Genomic DNA, 25,742 nt, shown 5'->3' with positions numbered 1-25,742 from the left:
CAAGCCCATGGACTAAAGTTGGGGGTTTTTTGTTTTGTTTTTTTGGGAGGGGGTGACACCATTTTTTCCTTGATCTTATACAGTCATATCCTTGAATAATTGTATAATGTAAAGTTCTACAACTTTCTACTGTAAATTCCGAAATTTTCAGGATATTTGTAGTAGTTGGATGATATAAAATCCATATTGTATGACTTTCAAAACAAGTTTTTAAACATACCACACCCCTTGAATATCAATTGAAATTATTTTTTTTCGCAATTTATATGTTAAATATGACACTTAACTTAAAGGGGTTGTCCATTTTCGGAAAACAAATAGTATTGTTTCTGTATTGAATAGTTGTACGACTTTCCGATATACTTTCTGTATTAATTCCTCACAGTTTTCGAGATCTCTGGTTGTCGGTAGTGTTAAGCGAGTAATATTCTTTGAATACCTCGCCGGCATAGGAATGCGTGTAATCGGCCGAACACCAAGGGGTTAAACGCATGGAAGATACACTTTCATTTAATAGTATTATATTTTTATAGGGGTCAGTGCTCTGTCTTTTGTTTTCTAAGTCCCCTGCTTCCATTTAGTCGGCCAACTACTCAAACAACACAATTCTGCCTGCACACACAACACTTGGAGGAGTTTATGAGCTTTCTGAAGACCTACTTATAAGTGAGTTCAATGGGCGCTACATAAGACCTGTTAGTGATGGCTACTGTCAGCCTGAATCTTATCATGCCGCTATAGGGTTGTGTACAAGGAATCAAGGGATTTTGAGAATAATTTGTTAAAACTGTATTATAAAAATATATGATGGGATCCGTCATTACAGAATTTCTAAAACCAAGTAGTATGTACTTTCTTAAATCTCTGTCTTGAGAAGTTAGTGTACTGGAAAGGTTATCTCCTTTGAGAAGCTGCTTCTTGTCCATTAGCACCTGCTGTCTTGTAGGGTCCTTTGAGAGATCAATAATGAAAAGCAACAGCGGCTACACAAGCAGGATTTCTCTGTTCTTATTTTTGTGTGTTCTGTCTTGTCTTTATACGTGAAAATAGTAGGTCAGATGTGCCGTCTCCATTCGGCTTCAGCTCTAGGGCACAAGTCAGCCAGCCGCACAATAAGATGGCAGACTTTTCATCTTACCATTACGGATAGTATAACAGAAATGTATTAATTTACCACCTATTGATTTTATGTGCACTTTTCTTCAACCTCAAGTAGCATTATTTCTTACTTTAGTACATAGGGTTGTGCTGACTTTACATTGCTGCAGCATAATAACTAGATTGCAGACCTTAGCAGGGAAATCTAATTGCCCCCCAAATCTGTAACAGGGACCCCTAAGTTCTGTGCCCCTGTTCCCGGGTCTGGGAACAAATGCTACTAGTGCTACACCTCATATTATGTAGGCTATTATAATGCTCAAGTCCTATTTTTAGGGTGTTCCATTTCGTGATGTGATGTAACCCAAGGGTTCACGTGCAGTACCACACCATGCAGATTGTTGAGAATGTGTGCTATGATTCCCTCTCCACGTACCCTATGATATGTGTAACTAAGGTTAGGGGGGAATTATTCCAAGTATCTTAGGAGTGTAGGGTATTAGGCCTCATGCACTCGACTGAGTACTCCATTGTGAAGCTCTGTTCAGTTCTGATATTTATAGAGCAGGCCCTACAAAAAAAAATCGGAGCATTGGAAGATCCTCAGGTTGTACACTGTCATGTGCATGAGGCCTTAACTTCTAACATGGCTAAGAGTTGACATCACAAGCTGGCACATATAAGATAAGATAATCCTTTAATAGTCCCACAGTGGGGAAATTCAGCATGTTACAGCAGCATAGTAATACAGATGTACAATTGCACCCTGATAATCCTGGCACATAGAATTGTTATTTCATGGGAATCCAAGTGCGGATATGTCCTTCCATATTACCTTAGCTTACTTGGCTCAACAAGTCCTAAAACATGTGATGCGAAATGAGAAGATGTCACAAGACGACGATCCCATATGTGTCCGTGTGGCCACCCAGTGATTGTTTTGTGAATTGCAACCTGTCAATAGTTTTGCTAGGTTGCCAGAAGATTTTATTGAATTTGTTGTATGACGCACTTTGGTAAGGGTGGACACATCTGTAATTACAAAAATAGACATATCTGCACTGGTGATATTGGCTTTTCTAAAGGGTTTCTTACGTTCTACTTTAGAGAAAAAAATTATTTGCTAATTTTTTTTTTTTTTTTTTAACTTCTCTAGATCTTGTTGCAAATAAAGTTAAATGACACAATTGTTTCACCTTTTCTTGCACAGATCTTTTCAAGGAAGTTTCTGGAGCAGCTGACACTTGTGACCAGAAGCAGCTGGGGTTACTGCTTCATGATGCCATTCAGATCCCTCGCCAGCTTGGGGAAGTGGCAGCTTTTGGAGGAAGTAATATTGAGCCAAGCGTCCGCAGTTGCTTTCAGCATGTAAGTATGACTACTATGATAGGGGCAAATATCAAACCACAACAAAGGGTTCTGTGCTGTAAGCAAATGATCCATAGGCATAGCCATAAAAACACACAGGTGTCACTTTTTATGTCTCTGTACGAGACTCCGTCCCCCATTCCGCTTAAAATAGGCAAAAAGAAAAGTCCTGCAAGTTTTTGGCGGAAACTCGACATACCCCATTATAGTCTGAGGATCGTGAGTTTCTTCGGGTAGCCACTTTTTAAGCAGATAGGGTTTCCGAAATCAGATAGGATGGAGTATACTATGTTTGTACATTTTTATTACCAATTAGAAATCCATGAATACTGTATACCATATATACTTGAGTATAAGCCAAATTGTTCAGCCCAGTTTTTGTGCTGAAAAAGCCCCCCTCGGCTTATACTCGAGTCAGCAAAAAAAAAAAAAAAAAAAAAAGAGGATTTAACAAAAATAATAAATAAAAGTTCTAAATCACTCTCACTTTCCCTAGAATAGATACAAATGTAGAAAATTACTGCGAAACGCATACACATTAGGTATCCCTGTGTCTGACAGTGCCCGGTCTACTGAATATAGGGGATCTGCAGTGCTCCCGTTCCGTCAGGAAGGGGTTAATAGGAGCACAGCAGATCCCCTATATTCAGCCAGGCTGAATTACAAGTGGGGGAAGAAAATACAGTGCTCAAGTTCAGGGAAAGGGCAGACAGACAACCAAAACACCCCCTCCCCTTCCCCAGCAACTACTGCACCCAAAAACTCCGACCATTTTAATTTTTGAAATTTTCCAGTAGCTGCTGCATTTCCCCCCTAGGCTTATACTCAAGTCAATAAGTTTTCCCAGTTTTTTGTGGTAAAATTAGGGGCCTCAGCTTATATTCAGGTCAGCTTATACTCGAGTATATACGGTATATAAAAGTAGAAACAAGCAATACCCCTAAAGGGAGAGCTACCAGGTAAGTATATGTATGTCAAAGCATACATATTGACATATTCCCATTAAAAATAATGTAACGTGTCAGAAATTTTGACTGTTTCAAATGGTGAGACCCCGACCAGTTACTAAAGAGCTACAAGCTATCAAGATATTAACCTATTTATTGCCTATTGGAAGTTTATCACCTCCTAGATGTGTGCTCAGCGCCAGTCCCTCCTCGAAGGTGTCTGATGGATATAGATTTCTGAATACCTTTTTATGGCAAGAATTTAGTTCCACCATTATGTTCCTAGATGATATAATATCTTTACATAAATCTTGCTTTTATATAGAAATCTTAGAGATTGTTCTAGGTCCTGTAACACCGCTATTAGTCGTACCATGTTGAATATCAATGTTTTGACAGGTAACGATCAGCAAACACAATTTATCTACAAGTTGTATAATAGGAAAGAAGCCCATTCTAGTCTAATGCCATCTATTTCCGGCATACTGTATTATCTATAAAATATGCAAGGCTTTCACTTCCATTGTTGATTTTTCTTGTCACTTGCCTGCACAAAATAAAAAGTGAATTCTAATTGTATTTAAAAAATGTGGAAAATGAGCTGTAAATATGAAATAATGGCTGTCCAGGGTGAGAGTTTTATAATAATAGCAGTTTATTCTAAATTATACATCCACAGTATAACTACATTACAATTTACTCTGCCTAAAGTCAATGCAACTTGATAAAAAGCCAGAAATAATCCGAAGCATTTTCTATAATATACACCTGCATTTGTGCTTTGTATCATTGAATAATATTAATGTTGGTTAAAAAAAATTCAATTGTATGTTTTTAATGCAAACAAAAATGCTTATTTGTAATGGCACCTTTAGGGTAAGAAGTAGGACACACAGTTTTTTGCAATTTTTGAAGCTGCAACCATGTCATAAAGGGGGAGGGGGGACTAAAATCAGCATCCACCACAAGAGGGAGCAACACTGCATACAAATTTATACAGCTGAAGTCAATTGGGGCAATTTAAATGCATACAAGGGTGTAGCAGTTTCTACCAGGTGAAGGACCTTTACCCCTCGTTCACATCTGAGTAGGTATTCCATCCGGGGGAGTCTGCATGGGGATCCCCTGAACGGAATACCAAACTCAATTGCAAGCGCTTTGCAGTAAAAGCACACAAATCCCCATAGACTATATTGGGGTCCGTGTGCTTGCCGCCAGATCTCCGCAGGGATCATGCGGACAGGAAAGTAGTTCACAATCAGCATGTCTTACATAATAGATGTACTTGTGATCCCCCCTGTGAAGAAAGTTAGGCAATGAGCCTGGGGATCACAAGTACATCCAATATGTAAGATATGCCGACGTTTGTTGTCTATTTCGTATGCGCGGGCCAGCAGACATCTTTGTGAAGTTGCCGGGCAGCTCGCACTTGCACAATAACCCACAATGTCTCGGGAACTCTATTGTGCATACACAAGGTGAATATGATGCTCTGTAACAGGATATTCCGGCATGAAGGAAGGTAAGTATGAAGGGGGGGGTGTAGTGAGGGGAGGGGACTGGAAGTTAGGGGACAGGCGGGGAGGGCAGCGGAAGGGAGATATAGTGTGTGACGCTCCGTGTCCTGAAGCAACGAAACGTCACAGGACTCTATGAAAATGTGTCTGGGGCGGTCATGTGACCCAGTGATAATGGTAATATACATTTTTTGATGATGCAAGTAATTTATAAAGTAGGTGGGGGAGGGGGGGTTAGTTTAATGTTTAAATGTTTTTTGTTTTTTTTTAAATTCCGGACAACCCCTTTAATAATAAGGAAACATAATGGTCCTGAGTGACCATTGTAAGTGTAGAGAGAATTGTAAGGCTATTTGAATCTTTTCTTAGAATTGCACTAGCGCCCGGCACCTTCATCACAGCTGGCAGAACATCGAGCTCGGCTGATGTTTAATTCATGTCCGGGCATTTAATTTTGCTACATTAGTTTGTAATTTGTTTGTTTTATAGCTGTGGCTCTTTATCATTCGGAGTTGGCATTACAAGGCATTCTGCCCACAGATAAGCACTCTATAAATGAATAACATACTCCTGTATCTGAAAGCAGCCAGACCCAGGCATAGACTGTATATACATGGGCTGTTATTGTCAGTAAGATATCCAGTTCATAATCTGTGAAACATATCTATCCTGCAATTTATTGTATTATTTCCCCTTTCAAAAGCACTTATGCAACACTCAGGAGGGCCAGGACTGATGTCACGGGTAGTATGTTAGATGTGGCCGGCTTGTAGAATGACCCTTGATCCCAAATGTGCACAAAGCCTTTTTGATGTCCCCAACTACCCGCCCCCACGTGGTACCTGACAATGACAACAGACAACTAGGTCTCGAGGGTAGTCGTTGCTCTTTTAACTAGCAGGACGAGGTAATACAAATGTACAGATGATGGAGTAATTCTTCACATACAATACTGTGATCCCTGCAGGTAGTGTCCAATTAAGCAGGTGATGGAGAATGGAGCAAAGATACTTTGGGTAATTTAACTAGTAGTTGCTTGCGTAGTTTAACTTGGATATTCTTGTAAAGATGGCCTGTATCCAGGGGGTTAGTCCTCAACAAACTGGGCTCACTTATGTAGAAGAGGAAATAGGGGTGTTGTCAGCGGGAGACCCTCAAGGTCTGTCAGAATAGCTATGGGCTCCTTAAATATAGATTTGTCCCAAAGACTTACTTGCATAGAGGTACGTGTGGAGTTCCCAGATGTATGGATAACAGGTCAGTATACTTTAGTACTTGAAGACTTGGAGCTTCAGAGGAAGACACTCTCTGAGGAGAATCTTGAACACAGAGGAAAAGACATCTCTGGTTGAAGTGCACTGATGCTCGGCTCACATGTCAAATTCTGCTCCACACGTGCAGATCTATGCACACACACCAATCAACAGGGTTTCCAACACTCTCCAGAGAGGGCTGAAACTCGACTCCTCCTCCAGGCCAATCAAGGGAGCTTGATTGGTTCTGAAGGTCACCTGATCATACTGGACACTCCTTTACATTAGCACATTAGGATGATGCAATCACAGACATAAATTAAATGAAAAGTATAGGCAGGTGCAGTTCACAAAACATCCACAAGATGGTGAATTAATAGACCCCCCTGTGTGCTGGCTCTTGTGAAATAAATATATATATTAAATAATGGAAGGAATGGGGAGATACCTCTTTACTTCATATGCAAATGTCCATACCATATCAGTCTGCAAGGACTATTAAAGGGAATGGGACGAGCAGTACCGGGACATTACACTTATAGCATACAGTACATAGAGGAAGGATCGCAATCTACAGAAAAAGTGCAGTATCATTCTTAATACATTATTCTACTTTATTCAATTTTGAAAAATTCCTTTTTTTCACCCTCCCTCTTACCCAGTACCCATTCTCACCACTTGTGATTAGGTGCCGAACAGCTCCCTTTCTACAAGATTTTGGGAGTCATCTGGTTACTATGATAGCTGGGATCCTTCTTAAGGTTCCCAGGCTGGCCATAGCAATATCATTATTGCATTAGATTCAGTAGTTATATGTGGATTTTACCATAGACTGCAATACAGTAGTAATGCAGTGTACAGTGCAAGCAATCAAATAATCGCAGGATCAAGTCCCCTAAAGTGAGGGTGTGGGGTAACATTTTTAAAAAAATATTAAATAAAATATAAAAATTCAATTCACCCCCTATTTTCCTAGAATGGACATAAAAAATGAACATAAACATATTAAGGATCCCAGCATCTGAAAATTCCCAAGTTATAAAAATATTTATCCCATACAGTGAACAATGCTCTGGTAAAACAAAATCAAAATAGCTAAATTAACTATTTCACCACAAAAAAAAAAAAAAAAATCAAAAATCAAAATGCTTGGCTTTCCCAAAATAATATATATAAAAACTACACATTGTTCTGCAAAAGAATTTACCATATACGGTTCGCGGAAAACATCAAAAAGTTGTGGTTGTCACACTGTGGTGACTAAAATATATATATATATATATTTTTTGCATTTTTCAAAGTTAACAAAGCATAACAAAAACTATATAAATTTGGTATTGATTAGAGATGAGCAAACAGTGTTCTATCGAACACATGTTCGATCGGATATCAGGGTGTTCGCCATGTTCGAATCGAATCGAACACCGCGTGGTAAAGTGCGCCAAAATTCGATTCCCCTCCCACCTTCCCTGGCGCCTTTTTTGCACCAATAACAGCGCAGGGGAGGTGGGACAGGAACTACGACACCGGGGGCATTGAAAAAAATTGGAAAAAGTCATTGGCTGCCGAAATCAGGTGACCTCCATTTTAGACGAATAGTGGATTTCAAATCCGGGTCATATGAGAATGTGAACTTTGTGACTATGAGACAGGGATAGCTGTACAGGCAGGGATAGCTAGGGATAACCTTTATTTAGGGGGGAATGTTATTAAAAATAACTTTTTGGGGCTCTATCGGGTGTGTAATTGTGATTTTTGTGAGATAAACTTTTTCCCATAGGGATGCATTGGCCAGCGCTGATTGGCCGAATTCCGTACTCTGGCCAATCAGTGCTGGCCAATGCATTCTATTAGCTTGATGAAGCAGAGTGTGCACAAGGGTTCAAGCGCACCCTCGGCTCTGATGTAGGAGAGCCGAGGGTGCACTTGAACCCTTGTGCACCCTCGGCTCTGCTACATCAGAGCCGAGGGTGCGCTTGAACCCTTGTGCACACTCTGCTTCATCAAGCTAATAGAATGCATTGGCCAGCGCTGATTGGCCAATGCATTCTATTAGCCCGATGAAGTAGAGCTGAATGTGTGTGCTAAGCACACACATTCAGCTCTACTTCATCGGGCTAATAGAATGCATTGGCCAGCGCTGATTGGCCAGAGTACGGAATTCGGCCAATCAGCGCTGGCTCTGCTGGAGGAGGCGGAGTCTAAGATCGCTCCACACCAGTCTCCATTCAGGTCCGACCTTAGACTCCGCCTCCTCCAGCAGAGCCAGCGCTGATTGGCCGAATTCCGTACTCTGGCCAATCAGCGCTGGCCAATGCATTCTATTAGCGTGAACTGAGTTTGCACAGGGGTTCTAGTGCACCCTCGGCTCTGCTACATCAGATTGCTACATCTGATGTAGCAGTGCCGAGTGTGCATCAGATGTGTAGTTGAGCAAAACTGACTCAGCACTGCTAAGTCTCTGCATTCGCATAGGAATGCATTGGCCAGCCTTCGGCCAATCAGCGCTGGCTCTGCCGGAGGAGGCGGAGTCTAAGGTCGGACCTGAATGGAGACTGGTGTGGAGCGATCTTAGACTCCGCCTCCTCCAGCAGAGCCAGCGCTGATTGGCCGAATTCCGTACTCTGGCCAATCAGCGCTGGCCAATGCATTCTATTAGCTTGATGAAGCAGAGTGTGCACAAGGGTTCAAGCGCACCCTCGGCTCTGATGTAGGAGAGCCGAGGGTGCACTTGAACCCTTGTGCACCCTCGGCTCTGCTACATCAGAGCCGAGGGTGCGCTTGAACCCTTGTGCACACTCTGCTTCATCAAGCTAATAGAATGCATTGGCCAGCGCTGATTGGCCAATGCATTCTATTAGCCCGATGAAGTAGAGCTGAATGTGTGTGCTAAGCACACACATTCAGCTCTACTTCATCGGGCTAATAGAATGCATTGGCCAGCGCTGATTGGCCAGAGTACGGAATTCGGCCAATCAGCGCTGGCTCTGCTGGAGGAGGCGGAGTCTAAGATCGCTCCACACCAGTCTCCATTCAGGTCCGACCTTAGACTCCGCCTCCTCCAGCAGAGCCAGCGCTGATTGGCCGAATTCCGTACTCTGGCCAATCAGCGCTGGCCAATGCATTCTATTAGCCCGATGAAGTAGAGCTGAATGTGTGTGCTTAGCACACACATTCAGCTCTACTTCATCGGGCTAATAGAATGCATTGGCCAATCAGCGCTGGCCAATGCATTCTATTAGCGTGAACTGAGTTTGCACAGGGGTTCTAGTGCACCCTCGGCTCTGCTACATCAGATTGCTACATCTGATGTAGCAGTGCCGAGTGTGCATCAGATGTGTAGTTGAGCAAAACTGACTCAGCACTGCTAAGTCTCTGCATTCGCATAGGAATGCATTGGCCAGCCTTCGGCCAATCAGCGCTGGCTCTGCCGGAGGAGGCGGAGTCTAAGGTCGGACCTGAATGGAGACTGGTGTGGAGCGATCTTAGACTCCGCCTCCTCCAGCAGAGCCAGCGCTGATTGGTCGAGTTCCGTACTCTGGCCAATCAGCACTGGCCAATGCATTTCTATGGGGAAAAGTTAGCTTGCGAAAATCGCAAACTGACAGGGATTTCCATGAAATAAAGTGACTTTTATGCCCCCAGACATGCTTCCCCTGCTGTCCCAGTGTCATTCCAGGGTGTTGGTATCATTTCCTGGGGTGTCATAGTGGACTTGGTGACCCTCCAGACACGAATTTGGGTTTCCCCCTTAACGAGTTTATGTTCCCCATAGACTATAATGGGGTTCGAAACCCATTCGAACACTCGAACAGTGAGCGGCTGTTCGAATCGAATTTCGAACCTCGAACATTTTAGTGTTCGCTCATCTCTAGTATTGATGTGATCATGTTGGCCCACAGAATATAAGGAATATTTCTTATGGGATTTAAGGTGTTCATTGTGAAGTAATGATAAGTAAGCCCTTGTATGACTCCTGTGAACGTGAAATAAGTTCTGGCTATTGTGAGGTTGGGAGAAAAAAAACAACTAAAATGGCTGCAATAGGAAGAGGTTAAGGATGATGGGGAATAAGGGACCCGCTGTGACTCCATCGCCCAAGGCCCACATAAACCTTGAGTGGGCACTGTTTGGCACCCCCCGATTTTGAAATGTTTGAAGGAACCACCATGCTAGGACAAGCAATGCTGCATTCACAACTCTGCTGATCTGCGACAGTACAATGTGTCCATTTGTTTTTGTCTCTTCAGATGTCTGTACAGTAAAGAAACTTCCCAGAATGGAAGTCAGCAGGCCAAGCTCAGTACAGACATTAAGCTAGCAAGTAATGCTTAGGCTCCGTTCCCACGGAGTAACGCGCCGCGCATTCAGACAGGTATACACGTGTCAGAGTGTGAGCGCTCAAAACAGATCCTATTCACTTCAATGGGTGCCGGCTCACACACGCTACACATTGAAATCAATGGGTTAAAAAGCCTCCCATTGATTTCAATTTGTAGCGCCCGTAAGCTGGCACACATTGAAGTGAATGGGATCTGTTTTGAGTGCTCACACTCTGACACGTGTATACCTGTCTGAATGCGCGGCGCGATACTCCGTGGGAACGGAGCCTTTAGGGATTTTATCTGAAGGTGGCAGAATTATGAATGCAGCTCTGGACTATAACATAGGCTCCAACTCTTTATATAACTCAGTATATAAATTGTGAAACAATGTTCAGTGGTGACTTTAAGATTTAGAGTAACTAAAATACAGAAAATTTGTCCTGTGATGTCACTTAATCAATGTAAAATTTATATTTATACTAGCTGGTACCCGCGACTTCGTCTGCGGTGATTGTAGCAGTGGGTATATACAGGCGGGGGTAAGGTTTTCGTACTGTGTATATGGTATGGGATATGAAATGTAACTTTGTATCTTGTTTTTGCTGTAATTCAGAGAATACGTGAGACTTTTGTGTTGCAGTGACTTTGTATTAGAGCTGCTATATATACGGTGTTGTGAGAAACCTTACATAGTGACTTTGGGACAGAAGTATTTGAAGTTAACCCTTTCCCGCCGATGGCATTTTTTGATTTTCGTTTTTGACTCCCCTCCTTCTAAACCCCATAACTTTTTTTATTTCTCTGCTCCCAGAGCCATATGAGGTCTTTTTCTTCATGATGCCTCCATTATTTATTCTATATAATGTACTGGGAAGCAGGGAAAAAATTCAGAATGGGGTGGATTTGAAGAAAAAATGCATTTCTGTGACTTTCTTACGGGCTTTGGTTTTACGGCGTTCACTGTGCAACCAAAATGACATTTCCCCTGTATTCTGTGCTTCGTTACGATTCCGGGGATACCAAATTTATATGGTTTTATTTACATTTTGACCCCTTAAAAAAATCCAAAACTGTGTTAAAAAATTATTTTTTGAAAAGTCGCCATATTCCAACAGCCGTAACTTTTTTATACTTGCGTGTACGGGGATGTATAGGGCGTCTTTTTTTGCGGGAACGGGTGTACTTTGTAGTTCTACCATTTTCGGGAAATGTTATTGCTTTGATCACTTTTTATTCAAATTTTTATCAGAATCAAAACAGTGAAAAAACAGCGGTTTGGCACTTTTAACCATTTTTCCCGCTACGGCGTTTACCGAACAGGAAAAATATTTTTATAGATTTGTAGAGCGGGCGATTTAGGACGCGAGGATACCTAACATTATGTATTTCACAGTTTTTAACTACTTTTATATGTGTTCTAGGGAAAGGGGGGTGATTTGAATTTTTAATCCTTTTTATTTATTTTTTTTTTACTTTTTTTAAACTTTTTTTTGCATTTATTAGACCGCCTAGGGGTATTGACATGGGTGGGCGGTGTCGCGGATTGTCAGAGTGGTGGGGGCAAACATGGCTGCTCCGGAGCGTTAAAGAGCGCCTCCTAGAGAATCGTTAAGGTGAGGGGCAAAGTGGTAAAGTATATGTATATGAGATTGTGTGGGGTTAGGGGCGAGGCTGTAGAGGGCAATATAAATTTTGTGGCTTGCTATGGTCCAAAGTGTGTGAGATTGCAGAGATGGTGGTGTGAGTTTGGGGTTTGTGGGGGTCCTGGCACAAACGTATGTGCGCTATTGTGACGAAAAGTAGCCTATTGTTTAATCGAGTGTAATAACTATGTTTGTGGAAAATGTCAGCCAAATCGGTGGAGCGGTTTTTGCGTGATTGACCGCCAAACATCCGAACATCCAAAGGGTCCTGGGAAAAACGTATGTGCGCTATTGTAACGAAAAGTAGCCTATTGCGCAATCGAGTGTAGGGACTATGTTTGTGGAAAATTTCAGCCAAATCGGGGTCCAAAGTGTGTGAGATTGCAGAGATAGTGGTGTGAGTTTGGGTTTTGTGGGGGTCCTGGGAAAAACGTATGTGCGCTATTGTGACAAAAAGTAGACTATTGTTTAATCGGGTGTATTAACTATGTTTGTGGAAAATTTCAGCCAAATCGGTGGAGCGGTTTTTCCGTGATTGAGGAACAAACATCCGAACATGCAAACATCCAAACCCACAAACTCACAAACTTTCACATTTATAATATTAATAGGATATATATATATATATATATATATATATATATATATATATATATATATATATATTATAATATAATAATCATACCAGCCTAGTAAATGTTATAAGCCAATAATTTCCATGATTTTCTCATATATTTGCAGGCACAAAATAAGCCAGAAATCAGTGTGAAACAGTTCATTGAGTGGATGCGTCTGGAGCCTCAGTCCATGGTGTGGATGCCTGTTTTGCACAGAGTGGCAGCTGCTGAAACGGCTAAGCATCAAGCCAAGTGTAATATCTGCAAAGAATGTCCAATTGTTGGGTTCAGGTAGGTTCATCCAAGCCTACGACTAAGCCAAAACGCCTGACAACATGGTAAATGGTTTTGATCGACAAACTCATGAGTAACCCACCAAGTGAAAAAACACCGGATCATGCTCTGAAAAAAAACAAAAATAAGAAAGTTTTACTTATTTGGGTTTGTGATTATATGATATTACTAGAATTACTTTTACTAGAATATTATTTATTGCATACTATAATTATTATTTATTTTTTAGAGCAAAATGGTTTATATACATAATACAAATCAAGTACAATAGCCCAATTTTTGTGAGTGTAAGCCCATTAACCAATTTTGGTATATTCATGAGTAGTCCCATGTTCACTCCAGGTAAAACTGGCATACAGGTATACTTTATGGGAGGACCAAAGGAAAAACGTATTATACACAGGGTATGTGTTTAGCCACGAATGTTCCTTATTAATTGGAAGTATATTGACTTTTTACTTAGACGTTTTTATCCCCATTTTGTTATCTACTAAAATTTAACATAATATACGGAGAGCATAGCTTTCTCCATGTGTCACTAATATCACTTGGAAATGACTTGTTTGCCGAGCCTGTGTACCTACCCTGTTTCTCCAAAAATAAGACAGTCTCTTCCGAAATATATGACCTGTCTTATTTTCGGGGGATATCTTATACAGTTGCTGGAGCGGGGTACAATTGGCAGCCATGCCGGCACTTCCTTAGCGGAGCGCCGGCATGACTGCTGGTTGTAGGTGGTCCAGGAGGTGAAGGGGGGTTGGTCTTATTTTCAGGGAAACAGGGTAGTTGCTTGAGTTTTCTGGAAAATGGGATAGGAAAAAAAAATGATATGTTGGTATAAAATTTTCAGCATCATGTTGAGTTTTGCATATTAATAAACAGGCTTATGTTGAAATATTTTTTTTCTGTTAAGGTTAGAATTTGCTTTCATCCACATTGTATCGATCCATTATTTTGCCTAGCATTTTAATGACCTAGCATCATGCTGAGAATATATAATATATACAGTAGGGGACAATCTCTCTACTGGTCTAGTGTTCGAGATTAACTCTATGTTTGTGTTTCCAAAGTTTTACTGAAAGTTTTTAGATTTTTTTTGTTCAATCTGCACGTGTTCACACTGGTGTCATGGGCTTAGTTTTTTTTTTTTACAGGATTTAATGAAGTGATTCTTTTTGTATCTGCTTTCTAAATGTTACTTCCCTTTGTTTTAGTCTATACTGCTTGGAGTCAATATTCAGATTTATTATGCTTTGTACACCAGTATTCAATCACAGATTTCGCCAAAAATTGGTGGAGAGAAAAGAGGACTTTACTCTCTGCCAGTTTCAGTATAAAATTAGTGGAAACCCGACGGATACCCAGTGGACTTCATTATAGTCTATGGCAGTGATGGCGAACCTTTTAGAGACCGAGTGCCCAAACTGCAACTCAAAACCCACTAATTTATCACAAAGTGCCAGCAATTTAACCATAATACATACCGGTACATAATTTATATCGTACAGATCTGTTTTATAGTGATCGTACAATGTTATTATGACCTGTAATAATATCATGTCTGCTATTAAACAGATATTCTGTGAAATAAATAGTGAAGGGCCCCCACTTAGTCCAGGCTGCGTCACAGTGACCCCCACACAGTCCAATCTGCTCCACAGTGGCCCGCACACAGTATAATCTGCTCCACAGTGACCCCCACACAGTATAATCTGCTCCACAGTGGCCCCCACACAGTATAATCTGCTCCACAGTGGCCCCCACACAGTATAATCTGTTGCACAGTGACCCCCACACAGAATAATCTGCTCCACAGTGACCCCCACACAGTATAATCTGCTCCACAGTGACCCCCACACAGTATAATCTGCTCCACAGTGACCCCCCACACAGTATAATCTGCTACACAGTGACCCCACACAGTATAATCTGCTCCACAGTGACCCCCACACAGTATAATCTGTTGCACAGTGGCCCCCACACAGTATAATCTGCTCCACAGTGACCCCCACACAGTATAATCTGTTGCACAGTGACCCCACACAGTATAATCTGCTCCACAGTGGCCCGCACACAGTATAATCTGCTACACAGTGACCCCCACACAGTATAATCTGTTGCACAGTGGCCCCCACACAGTATAATCTGCTCCACAGTGACCCCCACACAGTATAATCTGCTCCACAGTGACCCCCACACAGTATAATCTGCTCCACAGCGACCCCCACACAGTATAATCTGCTCCACAGTGACCCCCACACAGTATAATCTGCTCCACAGCGACCCCCACACAGTATAATCTGCTCCACAGTGACCCCCACACAGTATAATCTGTTTCACAGATGAATGCCCATAGAGGGGGCTCTGAGTGCCACCTCTGGCACCCGTGCCATAGGTTCGCCATCACGGGTCTATGGGGTCCTCAGGTAACCACTCTTTTAGTGGACGGGCTCTCCGTTGTTCGGGTCCCCCGGCAGACCCAGACAACAGTGAGCCCAGCACTAGTGTAATGCTAGCCTATGGAAGTTTGTCAGCCCGCTAGTGTTAGCAGATCTCTACTAAGACTACTTGACTGCACTAAACTGCCGACATATATGGCATACACACTACGGCTGTTTGTCGCGGTGATTCTTCTCTCTCTCTGGGAATGATGTGACGTAGAGGGAGGAACAACAAAGATACAAGGAACACGAAATTTGTTACTATTGCAAACTTTCATGGTTTATAAGGGTGATCGTGTAATTGGGATTGGCACCAATCTGGTCCCGATGTCTTACTTCATTACTAAGGCTGCTAGTACTGAAAGATTCAGGATATAATAGGATCACTATGTGCACTTTTATAAGAATACTCATAACAGGCTGAAGGCATAAGGACCAGCATTATAGCCTATTATTTAAGTGGGTTGGTCACAAAGGGGTTAAAAGGGGACCCAAGAAGGTGATTTACTCTGGTAAATGATGCCTGGAATCTGCACCAACACAGCCCTGTCGGAGATTGCCCCTCACTTTTTAGGAGACATACCTCTCTTTATATATGAGGCACATTCTCCTCCAGCACTACAGATATGAAGACCAGAGTTTACTCCGCCGCTCTTCAGAAATCAACCCCAATGAGAGGAATTTATCTTTTTTTGTATGAGAATTTAGCTTTATTTTGCACTTTGAGGTAGGGGTCCTAAAACTAAACTGTGCGGACTTTCTGCGAAAAATGCTGTAGAAAAAATGCAATGTGTTTCCACTGCGTTTTTTCCCAGAATGCTTTTTTCCGCAGCACTTTTTGGCGTCAGCTCGCTATGTGGGGCCTTCGCGTGATTTAGTGTTTACCCTATCGTGACCGTTTCCCTGTGTTCACCTGCATTGGATGATACAGGGCATAAATGTAATTTTTTTTTGTTTTGTTTTTTAAATGTAGATTGTGAGCCCCATATAGGGATCTCAATGTACTTTTTTTTTTTTCATTTAAGTATGTTTTTTATAGAATGAGAGGAAATCCACGCAAACATGGGGAGAACATACAAACTCCTTGCAGATGTTGCTCCTGGCGGGATTCGAACCCAGGACTCCAGTGCTGCAATGCTAACCACTGAGCCACCGTGTTGCCCCATAAATGTAGTTTTTATGGATGTGTAATGTATGACAATGTGCCTTTTAATAAATTGCACAGACTCATTATATGCACAGTATCATACAGAATAGATGTTAGAAAGCTAAGGAAACCATCTGTAAAGAGAACCGGATTATGTGGGAAAGAATACACAAAATGTATCAAACAATGTGCGCCTTTTTGATACATTTTGTGCGACCTACGGCACAGCATAAAACGATGCACCCATGAAACCTGGCATAGATTCTTCCTCAAATGAAAAATTAATCTGAATATGTGCCGAGAGGTAATGCTGTATACAGAAGTCCTGCCAACCCGGAGTACGGTAAACTGCTGTTCGTCTTCTTTGTTGTCAGAACTGAGTCTAGCTTTGAGCTAAACAGAGTCATTTGAGACAGCCGCAGTGCTATAGATACATTCTCTTTTAGTTACAACCCTTTAAATTAGATTTATTAAGTTATTGTGCTGTAGATTATAGGTGTAGCGTATTACAGTTACAGGTCTATAGCTGTAACAGGAACACTAAAAGTATACACTGGACACATACTTATGAGCCCAATGTATTCATGAGTAGAGTATAGCCCCTACTTCTCACTAACTAGCATCCCCCAGAACACTCTGAGAAGGCAAAAAGTTATAAAGGCTTGCAATCGATCTTCAGTGCTAAAAATAAAGCAGATTCAGGACTATGATCACCTATCTCCCCATGGTGGAAAACACTGACTTTGCTTGCCAAAGCAATGACCAGCTGTGAGATGGTGGATACACTATGTCCACCCCTCTACGTGAGTAGATGAAGGAATGGAGTGAGCATCAGGTGCCTGCTTGTATGCTGTGGATCCAGTAGGTGTCGCTGACTGGTGACTGTTAGGCCGGGTTCACACGATGTCTTTTGGCATGTAATGTGGTACGTAGACACCGTGGGAGCTTTTGCGGCCCATATACGCTCCCATTGATTTCAATATACGCGGCGCTATTTTGTGGCCGTGATTTTGCAGCGGCCGCAAAATAGCGCCGCGTATACGGTCCCGACTCCCATTGAAATCAATGGGAGCGTATACGGGCCGCAAAAGCTCCCGCGGCGTCTACGTGCCACATTACATGCCAAAAGACATTGTGTGAACCCGGCCTTAGTATGAGACACTACTGTATCCATGTCAAACCAGATGGGTTAGGAGAGTCATAATTAGCCTCTTCTACATCAAGAATCCAACACCCAAAAATGCTAAGGCTCTGGGTCTGTTAGCTGGGACGGCTTGCAGGCAGAGACCATACCGCTAACACTACCAGAGCCAAGGCAGCGCCACCTACTGGATCCACGACACACCTGATTTAGAGCACTCCATCCTATTCTCAACCCCAACAGGAATTTTCTCCACATTTTTTTGACAGAAACCAGACAAAAACTCAGCTTACCCCATATAGTCTATGGGGTCCATGGGTTTCCACGGGTAACCGCTTTTTAAGTGGATTGGGTTGCCACTTTTCGGGTCCCCAAGTGGACGTGAAGAACAGAAACCTGAACGCAGGTGTGAACCTAGTGTATGTAAAGAAGTTAAAAAGGGTGAAAATGACTTTTTTTTTTTTGCTTTGATACTATTAACAGAATGGTGTGTATCACTCCAGAGTTTTTGAGTTTTATTTCCTTTTCAATTTATGTGATAACATCGGTAATATTCTTCTAGTAGTCGCCTCTATATCCTCAGCCTTAGGACACGGAGAGGGAGATGAATACACTACTGCCTTTACGATCTTGTGTCTATTTTCTTATAGGAGGTATAGTTATGAGTCTGATGTATTCATGAGGACATCGCTATCACCCCTCCTCTATATGTGCATACACCGCAGCCTGTGTATCCTTGCCCTGAGGACAGGGAGAAGCGAACGCATACACTGCTGCCTTTACTATCCTGTATCATGAAAGAATCAGGAGCCTAAAATAATCCATGATTCTTAGTGCGCTGATAAGTAAAGTGACTATTGCAAACAGAGATCATCTACAGAATTAGAAATATAAGCACATAATTTGGCTTAGTGGTTAACGTGAGTAGTACAGGATTTTCTTTTAAATGATATTGATATGGAGAACAAATATCCTCACTAGAGATGAGCGAACAGTAAAATGTTCGAGGTTCGATATTTGTTTCAAGTAGCCCCTCAATATTCGACTACTCGAATCGAATATCGAACCCTATTATAGTCTATGGGGGGAAAATGCTCGTTTCAGGGGTAGGCAACGTTCGATCAAATTATACTTACCAAGTCCACAAGTGAGGGCCAGGCTGGATCCTCCGAGAAGTCTTCTCCGTGCAGCGTCCCCGCGGCATCTTCCGGCTCTGAATTCACTCTGCCAGGCATCGGGCCTGGGCAGAGCCGACTGCGCATGCCCACACTACAAGCGGGCATGTGCAGTCGGCTCTGCCAAGGCCCGATGCCTGGCAGAGTGAATTCAGAGCCGGAAGATGCCGCGGGGAAGCTGCACGGAGAAGACTTCTAAAGGTAAGAGAAGAACCAGCGTTGATTGGCTGACTGTATAGCATTCGGCCTATCAATGCTGGTTCTGCATCGAACTTTTCCATTCAAATAGCGAGTGGTACTCGATCGAGTACGAGTATTTTCAATACCGTAGTATACGATTGAATACCTACTCGATCGAGTACTACTCGCTCATCTCTAATCCTCACCAAAAATACTTAAAATATGTCTAAGATAAAAACTTGATATAAGCAAAACATAATTTTCTGATTACACGTTCCGATTATTGATCCTTTAGCTTCCATTAGCTTATTATTGTTGGCAAACAACTTCATTTTGCGCTCAGGTCCATTGGTGATACTGGGCTCGGTTTCATCTGCAGTGTCACACTGTGTATATGGTCCCTTAAACCGCAGCTTAAAGACAAATGATATCTCTGATTAAAGCAACGCAGCGGAAAGACGTATCACGCCAAGATACCGCTAACAGTTTAAAAGGACACCAACAATAATCTTAATAAAGTTGTAATTGCACTTTCTGGCCCACTGTTGTTTGCTCGATAAGAGGACTGGGGTTTTATGTTCTCTACGATACTTCCCGGAGATGTTTGCCATCGCCAGATCTTTTGTCTTTTTCTGCTGTAAATACCTTTGAGGGAGCTTATTACAGCTCATTCCAGCGCTTTTCATAAAACCTTATGCAGAGATGAAGCAGCAAATTGGATTTTTACTGAGTTACATAGAAAATACATATTATTTTATTTGTGTATCTCCTCTTGGGTCATAGATAGCAGTATTAAAGCCATCGTTTTCAACATCAAGGCAGTAAAGACTGGTGATCGAATTACATTTCAAATGTGTTTTTCCTTGTTAAAAGGGAACATTTTACACATTTATGCATTTTCATGTTTCATGCAAATATTTGGTTGTGAACATTAACGGCACAGGATCCCGCTCTTCGGGCTTCTTGGCACCGATGCCTGGAGCTCTTAGTGCTCATGTGACAATGTTAATAAGGCTGCTCTCATCATTCGTTACTAAATTTACATGGCAATTAGATAAGAACGAGCCCAAGACTGATTAAGAGGAAGCGGGGAATAAAGATAGTGCCTGCTAATAATGAATGGCTCTAAACCGTGACCTAAGCTGTCTTCTGGTGAAAAGTATCAATAGTCACACAAGAGTTTCAAAGTTTTTCTATAAATGAATTAAGTTTGTATTGACAGATGTGTTATATAGTATCAGGACTGGATTGAAGAAAATGCAACTTAGTCTGTAGGCAGATTCTTAAGAGAACTGGAGGAGCTGAGAAGAAAGATGGGAAGGATTGAGGATAAGCTGTTATTTATTCATCTAAAACTGCTCATTGTGGTCATAAGGGGGCATTCACATGGAGTAATGCGGCGCTGATTCTTGCACGATAACTCGAGTAAGAATCAGCGCTGCAAAACAGAATCCCATTGAGTTCAATGGGTTCCGTTTCACACACATAACACATTGAAAGCAATGGGTTAAAAAGCCTTCCGCATTAAACAGAAACCCATTGAACTCAATGGGATTCTGTTTTGCAGCGCTGATTCTTACAAGAATTACCGTGCCAGAATCAGCGCCGCGTTACTCTGTGTGAATGCCCCCTAAGAGTCCATTGAGTGGTTCTACTCAGTGATTGACAGCTGTCTCTGTGTACACAATCATAGAACGAATGTTGCCAGTCATTTAGTGAGATTACCCACTGGCTGCATTGAACAAGTATTAGATCTAGAGATTTACTACAATCTTTTATCACAAAATTTGTTCATCCACCCCTGTAATATATCATACCACTTATAGATTGGACTACATTTTCAATGTAACATGTTCCCTTTAAGTAGTTAAGAATCCTATTACTAATAATCAGAAAAAAAATCTGATGTCAAAAAATTTATATAATATCCATAGTATATATAAATCATATAATTGTAAAAAAAAAAAAAAAAAAAAAACCTTGCTTGCTCCTACCTTAGACCACTTACCTGACTGTCCAGATCCTAAGTAGCATAGGGGTCACCAAAAGTAACTGAACTGATTGCTCAGGCATGGGGGGGGTAGAGAAAAACTCCATCTGTGCTGGAATCAGTGGATGCAAAGGATGCAAAGAGTTGGGCTTAATGGAGGTAGTGAATTGTCCTCTTTAAAGGGTTATCCATATTGGTGAACTCCTTTTTGTTAGACTATTGGTACTAAGGATATTAGTTTGTGAACCCGGCAGCAAGTGCTAAACCTTCCTGTAGCACTGGTGAAATAGAAAGAAATATTATCCATTACCTTGCTCATAAATGTAGTAGATTGTGTATAGTAATAATAGAAAACTGATGGCATAACAAGACATCCTGGTCCATCTAGTCTGCCCTTATATTATTTCCATTTTATCTTAGGATAGACATCTTTATCCCGGGCTTTCTGAAATTCACTTGCTGTAGATTTTCCAACCACACCTCTTCTCTGGCTAAGAGAGGAGACCCATGAATGTATTTACAAAACCGCCCAACCCCTTTAAGGCCACCGCAATGAGAACATCCATCTTGTGAATCCTCATACTTAAAACAAAATGATTTTGATGGGAAGGCTGACCATCTAATGTGTATGTATGGCTACTAACTGTCCCCCAATGCCAAGAAGGAGAGAGAGATTGGGCTGTTGGATTTCGACATGTTCAGTTCTTTCGTCCTCCAGTTTGGCATTGGCTTTTTACCTTTTTCCCAGTTACTGTAGGTGTATGCTTCTCCGAGCATGCAAGTGTATGAGAGGTCAGGAAGGATATTTGTTGACTGAATGATTGGAAGTGTATGGCCAGCCTTATAGCCAGTTACTTTTTCCCACTTAGTTAATGCATTTGGATCAAAATCTTGAAAACGGGAAATAAAACCGTACTGGCAGGTGTATAATGTTTACATGTTATTTATAGAACTAAAAGTTATGTGTTTTATGTCATTCTGTCATTTCAGGTATCGAAGTCTGAAACATTTCAACTATGATGTTTGTCAGAGCTGTTTCTTTTCTGGACGAACTGCAAAAGGTCACAAACTGCATCATCCAATGGTGGAGTACTGCATACCGGTAAATACCGTAAAATTTACAAGTGTGGCTTGGAGATCGGAAGGCTCTTCCACATCACTTCAGTTTCAAGAAAACCACCGAAGAATAAAAAACTTGTTTTTATAGCCTAATGACCTCTTTGCCTATTGATCCCTATTATTATCAGTCCCATAAATGATTAACAATTGGCTCCCTGGGTAACCACTTGTGCCCAAATGAGAGCGACTTAAAATACCTTTACAAATACAGAGAGGGGGATAATATCTGTCCGCCTTTGGGTAAAGTCTAATGGAGCCCAATACCTTCAGGAGCTGACAGCTATTCTTCTTGTGTTGTACTTACACATGCATACTTAGTTCAGCTGAGCATTCATTTGTTCAGATTACATAGTAAACCTTCGCCAGTCATCTAACTACTGACTCGTGTTGACCGAGTAGTATTCGATCGAATACCTCACCGGCATAGGAATGCGTGTAATCGGCCAAACACCAAGGGGTTAAACACTTCGAATACTCGATGCGTTTAACCCCTTGGTGTTCGGCCGATTACACGCATTCCTATGCTGGCGAGGTATTCGATTGAGTACTACTCACTCAGCACTACTAGTGACTTATCTCCCAAGGGACAAATGATTGGACTTGATAAAATTAATCCAGTACTTCCTTCACGAGACAGTCAGGAGGCCCCCCATACGCACGATAGACGGCTAGCCCTGTCCAATTGGCTGCCATTGTATTTGCTGATGTATTTTAAGAGTCAGCTTTTTCTCAGGAACAATTTCACTCTTGTCTATAGACTGTGTTTGCTATTGCAGCTGAGCCTCATTCATTTGCTTGGCGTTAAACTGTGATACCAGACTCAGCTAATATCCAAGAGTAGCACCATTTCTATTAAAAAAGGTGCAGAACCTTTTATGTACACAAAAGGTTCTGCACCTTTTTTTATTAGAAATGGCGCTACTCTTGGATATTAGATGAGGACAATCCTTTTACCTTTAACCACATTTTTGCAGGTTACTTAGGGGTCGTTCACTATCTAATATTGAAATCCATATAGATATTAGATAGGCGTAGGCCATCAATATTAGAAAGTGGATAACCATTGAGTTTTTATATTTTGCATTAAAGGGATTCTACCACTAAAACACATTTTTTTCTAGTGTACACGTTGGAATAGCCTTTAAAAAAGGCTATTCATCTCCTACCTTTGGAAGTGCTCTCCGCCGCGCCGTTCGTTCAAAATACCGGTTTGTACCGGTATGCTAATTAGATCTCTCGCAGCGATGGGGGCGTCCCCATCGCAGGAGCAGCGATGGGGGTGTCCCCATTGCAGCTCGAAAACCGACCGCAGCGCCGCCTCTATGGTCTTGGGTATCCTCCCTTTCCTTCTTCAGCGGCCTGTCGGACGCCTGCGCAGTACGCTCTGTTCGGCGAAGATTGCCGAACGTACTGCGCATGCGCGAAATTGCGGTCCCAGCCATGGGGACGCCCCCATCGCTGCGAGAGATCTAATTAGCATACCGGTACAAACCGGTATTTTGAACGAACGGCGCGGCGGAGAGCACTTCCAAAGGTAGGACACGAATAGCCTTTTTAAAGGCTATTCCGACGTGGTAACTAGAAAAAAATGTGTTTTAGTGGTAGAATCCCTTTAATAAATGCTCACCTGTAGTACTTTCTGTGCAGACTTGGGATGTATCATGGCGTATTCACACAGGTCTTTTGTATTTCTTGACTGTTCTCTATGTCACATGACTATTCTTTTCTTCACTCCACTTAAATCAGAACTTTTCATTCCCCAGTGTGATGTGGGATTGATTTGCACACCACTTAACAGATGTGTATGTCATACTTGAACAAGCTGGCATCAGTGTCTGTCTCTGGCAGTATGAAAAATATCCCACTGTCTCCAATTCCCTTTTCTGCATTGTCTTTCTGTGCATTTAACTCTCTGGAAGATATTGGAGACCTTTTAGCTATTGTTGCATCATGCAGGTAGAAATAATCCACGGCCCCTTAATCATCAAGTGCTGGTTTCTCGCTAAATGTGCACAAGTAATTCACATTGATTATTCTATCAGATTTGTTATATAGCCATTGCGTCACGCTTCCTAGAGAAGATTTTTCATCTCGCGTTTCATGCTTTAAGTTTACTTTAAAGGAGACGTCAAGTATGCAAAAAGGCATTGCCTCCTGTAGACCATAGATATGGATTGGCTTAACATTGGCCTTTTATTGCAATGTTGGGTTTCCTACTTCCCGCAGTTACATTTCATCCTCAAATGTTGCTACAATCTAGTATCCCTGCCAAAAATCACAGTATAGAAGCAGTCTTTACAATAAACAGAATACATTTTCCAATATTCCCTTAGAAAGAAAGGTAGGGTAGTCTAAAAAAACTAAAATTTTTACAAAATAAAGCGATTAATTCCAATGTAGACAGTCACAAAACCTTCATACATGTACAGGAGTATATTTTGCAGAAGGGAGAGGTATAAGGACTTCCTATATATTTCCCATTTCCTTTGAAGCCACTTTGGATTTGGCTGGAAAAAAAAATGCAATAAAAAGTAGCTTTTCCACAATGTGTTGACGTCACTTAAGGCCCATTTCACTTGCTGCATATATGGTGCATTTAAAAAACATACCAAAAACTCCATTAAAACCACGTAGAAAAAACTCATAGGGCTGAGGCCGCACGTTGCGGAAATGCAGCTTTTTTTAAAAAAAAAAAAAAAAAAACACCAGCAAAAAGTCTATAAACACAGTAGGATCAAACCAGGGGCGTAACTAACAGTGTATTGGTGTAATGTCCCGGGCCCTGTGGCAGCTGCTACCGCTGTAGTTTTTTGTTTTGTTTTTTGTTTTTTTTAATAGGCCTGAAGTAACTCCAACAGGTAACGGGACCTATTTATTTGCCGATTCTGGCTCCTGCTCACCATCGCTGTCACTTCTTTTGCATTGAGCAGGAGCTAGGATTGGTAAGTAAGGCCGCGGGTCCGCGAACCACTCAAACACTATCATTATACTGGGGGGGCTATTTAAAAATTTCACCACAGGGCTCCGCCATTCCTAGTTACGCCACTGGATCAGACTGTTGGATTACAACATGCCGAACCTTTTGTTCTTGGAGAGATAAGCCAGCACTGGAGTTGTCTTACAGTGGAGTCAAGCATGTGTGCATACAGGGGAAAGTTGTGATAAATAGCTATATGTACAACTAGCATGGCCGGCGGGAAAATACATTTTAGCAGATCTTCACTTGAACAGCTAGTTCTATATAGTGAATCTTTTCTTTATGTTCTACATGTGAACATTTTTGGTGTAAGGCTCAGTGGGCCTTGGAGCTCGCTGATCATCTCACTTATTACGTTATTTTTGGGCCATTACATTTTGATTATTTTGTGCACCAAACATGAGATTAAACATCCTCTGACTGCTGCTTATATTATGGTCTGCTTAACTTCTTTGCAGCTGAGTTTTCCAAAATTCCCAGAAGCGCACATGACTGTAATTCCTTTCAAGA

At 41.7% G+C, this 25,742-nt stretch overlaps 1 protein-coding gene across 5 annotated transcripts in view; it reads left to right on the top strand.

Moving 5' to 3' along the window:
* The window catches only part of UTRN (utrophin), a 497,025-nt gene that overhangs the window by 435,522 nt on the left and 35,761 nt on the right, over positions 1-25,742 (top strand). For all 5 annotated transcript variants that reach the window (XM_075267488.1, XM_075267486.1, XM_075267487.1 and 2 more), the window contains 3 exons: positions 2,309-2,466; positions 12,893-13,059; positions 22,127-22,238. In XM_075267488.1, coding sequence (XP_075123589.1) covers positions 2,309-2,466; positions 12,893-13,059; positions 22,127-22,238 — 437 coding nt within the window. The remainder of the gene's footprint in view (positions 1-2,308; positions 2,467-12,892; positions 13,060-22,126; positions 22,239-25,742) is intronic.

This window comes from Leptodactylus fuscus, chromosome 3, assembly GCF_031893055.1.
Source record: "Leptodactylus fuscus isolate aLepFus1 chromosome 3, aLepFus1.hap2, whole genome shotgun sequence".
Lineage (NCBI taxonomy): Eukaryota > Metazoa > Chordata > Amphibia > Anura > Leptodactylidae > Leptodactylus > Leptodactylus fuscus.
The sequence above is the reverse complement of the archived record's forward strand: the minus strand, read 5'-3'. Positions and strand labels throughout refer to the sequence as shown.